Source organism: Tachysurus vachellii, chromosome 1 (assembly GCF_030014155.1).
Source record: "Tachysurus vachellii isolate PV-2020 chromosome 1, HZAU_Pvac_v1, whole genome shotgun sequence".
NCBI lineage: Eukaryota > Metazoa > Chordata > Actinopteri > Siluriformes > Bagridae > Tachysurus > Tachysurus vachellii.
The window spans coordinates 12219584-12228056 of NC_083460.1; the positions used below are offsets into that span (position 1 = coordinate 12219584).

Sequence of the window (8473 nt, forward strand, 5' to 3'; positions counted from 1 at the left end):
TGTTACTAATTTTCAAACTTATATTCATACTGTTTAATAATTTGTTAAAACCATCTAGTAAACTCAGTCAAAATTAAATTCACCATTGCTGAAAGTAATGGGGAGACGGATCAAATAACTCTGAAGTCTTAAGCAACATGAAGCAGGCTGCCATACTGACACCTTCCTTAATGCCCAAGACATTCAAGCACTGCTATGTGCTGTAATATGGATAGATGTCTGTCTTCAGTTTTATTTATATCTTAATGCTGATTGGGTGAAATTTAATCTCCATCTCCTTTCCCCCCTCCTCTACTCTCTCAAGTAATTTAGACTTATCTCCTCCACTTCCTTATCAGTCACTGGGTGTGATATTTAAGTTCTCTGTGTGCACTAGAGCTTTAGTCCTGGTAATATAAAAGAAAAAAATGTCAAGATTCTTGGACATGACAAACAGCTGTAAGAATTATGCTGCATTTGGCTATGTGGAGTGTGGTCCTTGCTTTGGAAAGAAAAAAAAAGCTATCAAGTCTTGTCTGGTGTGTTTGGATTCCTACTGTCCTACTCATTTTGAGCTCCACGAGAAACTACACTCAGGGCAGCACCATAAAGTAATGAACGCCGCAGGGTTTCTCCAGGACCAGATCTGCTCCAGGCACGACAAGCCGCTAGAGGTTTTCTGCTGCTTGGATCAGCAGTGCATCTGTCTTACGTGTACAATGGATGATCACAAGGGACATAGAATTGTGTCTGCTTCAGAAGAAAGAACAGAGAAACAGGTCAGTAATGAAAATGAACTATTTTGCAATTTCAACCAATAATACAAAATTTGAAAGCATGGAGTTAATATTACAAAGGGTTTAATTAATGATATTTAATAAAGTTATAAAAATAGCATACACTATACACTGGGGGATGCTGTCATACTCAGGGTCAAAACAGGTTTAAAGTCTTCTAAATTTCAATTTCTTCCAGCTGAACTGGCTATTGGTGTGTGATACAGACTCTTAAGCTTTATAATGAGTGGTGTCAAAAATAAATTGGACAGGAATAGCTTCTGTGTAATTTGAGTATGAAAATGTTCATGTTGTAGAAAATCACATGAGCATTGACAGCCAGCAAATCAGTGACAACCCTCACTGAGTAATATAATATGACATTACTGCAATCATATCTGATGGTGAAAAAAATTATATTTATACTTAGGTGAAAATATAGATATACTGCATTCATATCTGCTGGTGAAAGAATTATATATACATAAGTAATAATAAAGATAATTCGTAAGTACATTTTAAGTAATGGAAATGTCTGGATAACACTATTAAAAGTGTAATAAATTCTATTAAAAAAATAAATAAACAATTTTCATTCACTGGAAGTCATTTGCTGGTTATATGTGTGACTAATTCAACATAGCTTGCTAATGGATTATCTAAAACATCATGTAAATACAGTATCTCATATTTACTATTAACTAGAATTTGACTAGACTACCCAACTGTTTAATAGAATCAGCTGGGTGAAGCAAAGATGAAATCACAGCAGAGGATCATGGAAAGGAAAAGGGAGCTTGGGGAACTGCTGAAAGCTGTGGAGTCTCACAAGGTAGGAGCATGAATGAAAAACAACACAGAGTCTTTTCTAAATCCGACCTACAAAAAGAAAAAGTTTTGTGCCACAGTGTAAGCCCACTGAGGATTGCTGATAATGAAGAGAGGATCATTAATCAAGCTGGTTACATTAGGGTATGAATGAATATATGAATGTATATGTTCATGGAGACATGTGATGCACTTCTTGTCCTATTCAGGGTGAATTCTCCAACTTTGTTCGTTAGTGTTATGCCCTGGATTCACCACATCCTGGACAAAGATAAAGTTTTAATGAAGATGAATGAATTAATAAACTAAACAAATAAACTTTAAAGTTTAAAACTATTCTAAAATCACCTCAAATTTAAGAGAAAACCATGGATAATATAATATGACTGGATAAAACTGATGATCTGGTTCAACTGTGTGCATGTGTGCATGTGTGTCTAGCAGTCTGCACAAGTGGTGCTGGAGAAGAATGACAAGACCTTCACTGAGATTATTTGCTTTATTGAGAAAAAACGAGCTGAGATCCACGACGTAATTCGAGCTCAGGAGAACATTGCAGTAAAGCGAGCTGAAAACTTCCTGAAACGGCTAGAAGAGGAAATCGCTGAGCTTCAGAGGCAAGATGAAGAGCTGCAGGAGCTCTCTCTAACAGAAGATCACATTCACTTTCTGCAGGTATTGGACTTTTTTCAGAAAACCAACTTGTGTAAAAGTCCTCAGCTGGATGTGGCTCTGTATCAAGAAACGTGTAATTAAACACAGCAATTTCTTCTTGTTTTCTTGTTTGTAGCGTTATGCGATTCTCACTGCCACAGTTGGGTCTCCTGATTTGCCCACCATCTCTGTTAGCTCCGCACACTCCTTTGAGGAAGTAGCAAAGTCTGTAACTGAACTGAAGAAGCATTTGGAAGATTTTTGTGAAGACTGCATGGAGAAAATTAAAAACAGAGGTATTATTTAAATCACTTTATTTGAATTTACTATCTTTATAATTCCCCTAATAACCATCATTCTCTTTATTATCATAAATCACCTTTGCAGCCACCTTACAAATTGTCAAAACATGCCTTATAGCACCACAATTATATTGACAGACATTTCTGTTAAAAATGTCTTTGTATATTTCCTGGTATGTTTATTCTAAAACCTTTTTTTTTTCAAAATAAGGAAAATAGACGTAAACTGAAGGACATAATCTTAAAAATTAAATAGAAAAACGAACTGAATATGAACACACTCAGTAATTATGTATAAAACACACATGCGCACACACAATATGTATTGCATATTAATTTTTTTTCTGTTTTTTTTTCAATAGTGAGGCAAATTCAAATCATTACACCCATGACGAGAGATGAGGTCCTGCAGTGTGAGTCATTCTGACAAAATGAACAGACACATACTGTACACATGCACACACTTCCACTGACACAATTATGTACGCAGCAACATAAAGTTATACCTAAACCTAAACCCAAGTTATAATTAACCTATAATCAGTAATCAAAAACAGAAACATTTTTAAATATTTAAAATAGTTTTATTTTTACTCACGAGAGCCTTTATCCATTAAACAAAAGACTTGTGCTTCATCAACAGATTATTGCGAGTTAACTGTGGATCCCAACACAGCATACAGGCGCCTCAGCCTATCCGACAACAACCGAGTAGTGTCCAACTATGACCAGGACCTGCCTTACCCAGATCATCCGGAGAGATTCGACTGGCCCCAAGTGTTGTGTGAGCAGCCTGTTTGTGGACGTTTTTATTGGGAAGTGGAGTGGAGTGGTGTAAATGGTGTTAACGTTGCTGTCTCATATAAAAGCATCCGCCGGAAGGGTGGCCACAACGACTGCTGGTTTGGTTGCAGTGATCAGTCGTGGAGGCTGTACTGCTCACCATTTAGATATGCCTTTAGACATCACGGCAAAGAAACGTACATCCCCAAATTGAACAACTCCACCAGGATCGGCATCTTTGTTGATTACGATGCTGGGACACTGTCCTTCTACAGCATAGCTGAAAAAATGATTCCTCTCTACAAAGTGCATTGTGAGTTCACAGAGCCTTTGTATCCAGGATTTACTGTGTGGCCAGGATCCAAATTGACACTATGTTGTCCTAAACATGACGATGTAACATAGATTTTCAAGGCCAGATAACAGTTATATAATAAATAAGAGTTTTTTCGGGGTTCTTTGTTATGAAAAATTAAACAACTTTTTCTCTTTCACCTCTCCTAACATGCATAGTTACACATTTGGATACATTCTTGTGCTTATGGCCTTACACAATCCCAATCATGTATCAGTCATCTGTCATTCCCTTTCTTCTTTTAACATTGCTCACATCAATCTTTTTGAGCTATTTGCATGTATCGCTTGTTACTATGGTCAGAGATGCAGGTGAAACTGCCCTCTAAAGCTGGTGATAGTCTTATAAATTAATAAGTTATTCAATTGGCTGTTAATTAACTTGATTAACTAGGGCACCTTTTCAATTATCCCAAGGGTCTCACAATTAGACGTGTCTGTGTAAAACTAGAGGATATGTGGAGGAAGAGATGAGGGAGTGTTCATTCTCAGTCCTATGTCCCACAGTCCCACTTTCAGTGGTGGAGTGTGTTGCTCTTATAATACAATACTCATATAAGTGAGTTAAGAATTAGTACATTTCTAAATTTTTCTTTTATATACTGTATGGTCTGGAGAGTGTTTTTTCCCCCATTTTCCCATATTAAGGCCAAGTGAGGTTATCCTAAGCATATCTTGCTCTCAATGCTGCATCATGGCTTGACACTATGGACTGACGTTTATACGCCCACGCAAGTTAAGGGCCTGTGAGAGTGTTTCCAAAATGTCTGACTAGTAGCACATTAACATCAGGCACAGCCAGAACATATGAAGGTGATCAACTGGAGATTGTTTGCATCTGTTTAGCCAGTTTAGCATTAGTGAAGTGAACTCTGTGAAGCACTTTACATAGTATTAAAGCATGTCTAGCACAGATAGATGAAGTATGGATTAAACTAAGAATGTTCTTCCACTGGTCTTCAGATATGTTAATCCGCAAGTTTTGCTCTCAGGTTTGATTTAAAGAGTCAGCTGAGGATGTGGTTAGAAAGATTATTTGGCATATGAGGAAAAAACTTTTGAATAACGTTTCTCACTTGAAAGAAACGAAGCAGATGGCTGTTAGGAAGGTTAAATTTAACTGATAAAAAGAGAAGGAGGAGAAGATTTGTTTTAAATACAAGTCATTCAGAGCAGACACACCACTGATTTACCCAGATGTTGAAGACACGAGCTGAGAGGGATGGGGAAATAAGTGATTTGAAATTGCCATGTAAATTGAGGCGCGGGGGCACGGTGGCTTAGTGGATAGCACGTTCGCCTCACACCTCCAGGGTCGGGGTTCGATTCCCGCCTCCGCCTTGTGTGGAGTTTGCATGTTCTCCCCGTGCCTCGGGGGTTTCCTCCGGGTACTCCGGTTTCCTCCCCCGGTCCAAAGACATGCATGGTAGGTTGATTGGCATCTCTGGAAAATTGTCCGTAGTGTGTGATTGCGTGAGTGAATGAGAGTGTGTGTGCCCTGCGATGGGTTGGCGCTTCGTCCAGGGTGTATCCTGCCTTGATGCCCGATGATGCCTGAGATAGGCACAGGCTCCCCGTGACCCGAGGTAGTTCGGATAAGCGGTAGAAAATGAATGAATGTAAATTGAGGCTTTGTGCAAACCGAATTGTTTCCTGAATTGGAGCCAAATCTAAGTAGTGTTTATAAATAGTAGATTGTTTGAAATTTTGTGTACTTCAATGGGAAGCTGAGAACAAATAATAGAAAGTAAGGAACAGGAAAAAAGACATCTCTATGTGTAACCAAGGTGGGCTAGAGGTACAACATCTGAGGCCAACCCAGTAAAGTAATTTGGTAATGTTACAGGCCCAGAAGAAACATTGAATATTTGGTAGTGCTAAACCCCCTTCAGATTTGGGAAGCTGCAGGACTGATTTTCTTATATGAGCTGGTTTGTTACTCCCATGGAACATATTCAATTGTTGGTCTAAATTAGCAAAATAGGATTTTATTAATGCAGACAGGGACATGTTGAAAATGATACAAGAATTTTGGCAGGATTACCATCTTAATAAGATTCACACGACCCATTAAAGATAGGGAAAGGGAGCTCCGTCTGGCAAAATCGAACTTACATTTATCTAAAAGTGGTATAAAATTCTTAAAAAACAAATCCTTAAACAAGTTTTTTATAAATATGCATAGATATTTGAACCCATTCAATGCTACCTTAAAGGGGAATGAGGAGAGAGGAACAGATTTAGCCATTTGATTTATGAAAACTAACTCGCTTTTTTGAAAGTTTATCTTGTATCCTGATAGGCTGCCAAACTGGTCCAAAATGTGTAAAATAGGGGAAGAGAGGCTATAGGGTCAGAGACGTATAATATGAGATTTTTCGCATGAAGAGAATGTTTATGGTGGACAATTCCTTTAAATGCATCTTGACTACGGAGCCAGATGGCCAAAAGTTCAATAGCTGTTAAATAGCAAGGGCGAAAGTGGGCACCCTTGACGTGTCTCCCGTTGAAGCGAAATGGGTGGCGAACGAACACCGTTAGTATGTAGTGTGGCACTTGGGGAAACATAGAGGAGTCGAATCCAAGAAATGATCTTGTTCAGGGTCAAACCTGAATTTACCCAGAACAAATAACAGGTGTTCCCACTCCACCCTATCAAACACTTTCTCAGCATCCAATTAAGCTACAACTTCAGAGGTAGTAAGTGAGGAGAGAAAATAATGTTGATCTTCTAGTGTTAAAGAAAGAGTACATCAATGTAAATCCTGTTTAATCCAGAGAGATTAAAGATGGTATGACATTTTGGAGGCGAAGAGAGAGAATTATAACTAGAATCTTACAATCTACATTTAACAGTGAGATTAGTCAATAGTTACCACAATACGTGGTAGATATGGATGCCATGTACAGAGTTGCCGGCAGTTGTCCTTTTTGGAAGGAATCATTATACATCCTCACCAGGATAGGAACTAATAAGTTCCTGACCCCTTGTAGCCAATGAAATTTGCGTTTGTTAACAGAAGCTTCAGACACTGATTCTGCAAGGCCGTTCCCATACCATCAAGCTATGATGCTGCATCGTGTTTACCTCTCAGGAAACCAGATTACATACTGTATGTAACCTGAAACATTTTACCTGACTAACAGATGAAACAGTACCTTGTTTTATGTACTTCTTTGCTGTATTTCTAGAGGGTTGCCCTTGGAATATTGCTGGGGTGGTAGATCCTTGTATTGCTGATTCCTGCTATTCATAAGTTTGGCTACAGAAGGAAAGGAAGGATAATGCAGGATGCATGCTTGAGTGTACACAAATAGATAGCATGCCTCACCATTTATAGAATAATAGATAGAATGCATCATCCTTTGTCTAAACCCAAGTTTGGAGATCATGGACGAATAAAATGAATGAAATAGAATGTCCTGCCATTAGAAGTGGCTCCACTAAAATCAATGAAATTAGAACAGAAATTGGGGTCAAATCTGGTAAATTTGATAACTAGAGCTTTGTTTCTGGGTTTTAATTGTATAACCTATTTTTTCTAGCAACTTCTATATGATGATAATCTTCATGTCTCAAAAGCACATGATGTATATCCTGTGTCATTCGCTGCAGAGAGGGGAACATGGAGGCAACGCGTTAAGTTGTTTTCTCATGATCACAATATAACAAAACTTGTTTTCTCATGATTGCTATTTAATTTTTCTGCATATTCAGCATAAGAATAGAGGCAGCAAAAGATAAGAGGCAGTAAAATCACAGTAAATTGATTGAACAGGGACTCACTCAACCTCAAATAGTTCTATATCTGTCACTGATTAACAATTTCTACATAAGTGTCTGACACTTGAAAAGGAGGCACATATATTATGAAATACAAGGCATGAGATTTTCTCATGATTCAATTACATTGTAAGAAAACTGTGTTTTTGTTATAACAGCAGTACAAGAAATTTAAGTAATATTCACATGAAAACAAGAAAGGAAAAAATATAATAATGCATGCATGGCTGCTTAGGACTTCTGTAGATTGGAACTAAACTAATAACACAACGTTCTTGAGTATTTGATGAATCATTTAAACCCTTTTCATTAGTGGAACAGTAACAACCTTCTGCCAAGAATTTTCTGTATCTGCTGATATGATTTTCACAATGTGGAGGAATTTTAGACCTTTAGCTCCTACAGATCTAGGAAGTCATGCCATTAAAAAACAAAACTTGATTTTAAATGTTATATTTTTCTTGTGTTGAAACCTTTCTGTTGTTGATGCATTTTAATGTTTTCATTGTTTTGCTGCATGGTGATGGAGTACATTCTCCTGTACAACTGTCCAAGACTTGAGGTCAGCCATAAACCATGCTGCCTTCACCATGTCGTCTGAAATATGTTTGATCAGGGCAAAGTTTATATAAACATACCAATCTTATGAAGAGCAGAAGTTAGTAACCAGAATTTGTGTGTGTTTTTTAGGAGAGTGCCTGACTTTATTTACACAGGTTTATATATGAGAAGATAACATACATGTTAAATATAAATGTTTAAAGATTGCATATGCTTTTGTGTGTTATCAGTTTATGTTGGATTGGATGTGTCTGTTATTATGACTTGGATTAATGTTTAATTGGATGACAAACCTTTTCTTGTAACTGTACTTGGATGGGAGGTGGATAAGCAAGTAAGGAGGGGATGGTAGAGAGCATGAGCTATCATAATAATTGGGAAGAAGACTGAACAACTGGGAAGGAGACAGACATATACTGATGTACATTTGTGCTCAAAAGTTTGCATACTCT

The 8473-nt window shown here is 37.6% G+C and overlaps 1 protein-coding gene across 2 annotated transcripts; it reads left to right on the top strand.

Annotated features, from left to right (window-relative positions):
* The first annotated feature begins 341 nt into the window (after nucleotides 1-341).
* LOC132847447 (tripartite motif-containing protein 16-like) lies at nucleotides 342-7913 on the top strand. Of its 2 annotated transcripts, none has more exons than XM_060872742.1 (6): nucleotides 342-758; nucleotides 1492-1587; nucleotides 2025-2258; nucleotides 2374-2533; nucleotides 2902-2952; nucleotides 3183-7913. In XM_060872742.1, exons 1-6 carry the CDS (start codon nucleotides 408-410, stop codon nucleotides 3725-3727), a joined length of 1437 nt encoding a protein of 478 aa, XP_060728725.1. In that variant the 5' UTR covers nucleotides 342-407; the 3' UTR covers nucleotides 3728-7913. The 2 variants fall into 2 exon arrangements, with proteins under 2 accessions (XP_060728725.1, XP_060728733.1); XM_060872750.1 differs by having other exon boundaries at nucleotides 2028-2258.
* Nucleotides 7914-8473: the final 560 nt, after the last annotated feature.

Coding starts and splice junctions, on each gene's coding strand:
- LOC132847447 (XM_060872742.1), top strand. CDS start 408: ATGTCAAGATTCTTGGACATGACAAACAGCTGTAAGAATTATGCTGCA. Junction 2,534..2,901: donor GGAGAAAATTAAAAACAGAG/GTATTATTTAAA, acceptor TTTTTTCAATAG/TGAGGCAAATTCAAATCATT. Junction 2,953..3,182: donor GAGAGATGAGGTCCTGCAGT/GTGAGTCATTCT, acceptor CTTCATCAACAG/ATTATTGCGAGTTAACTGTG.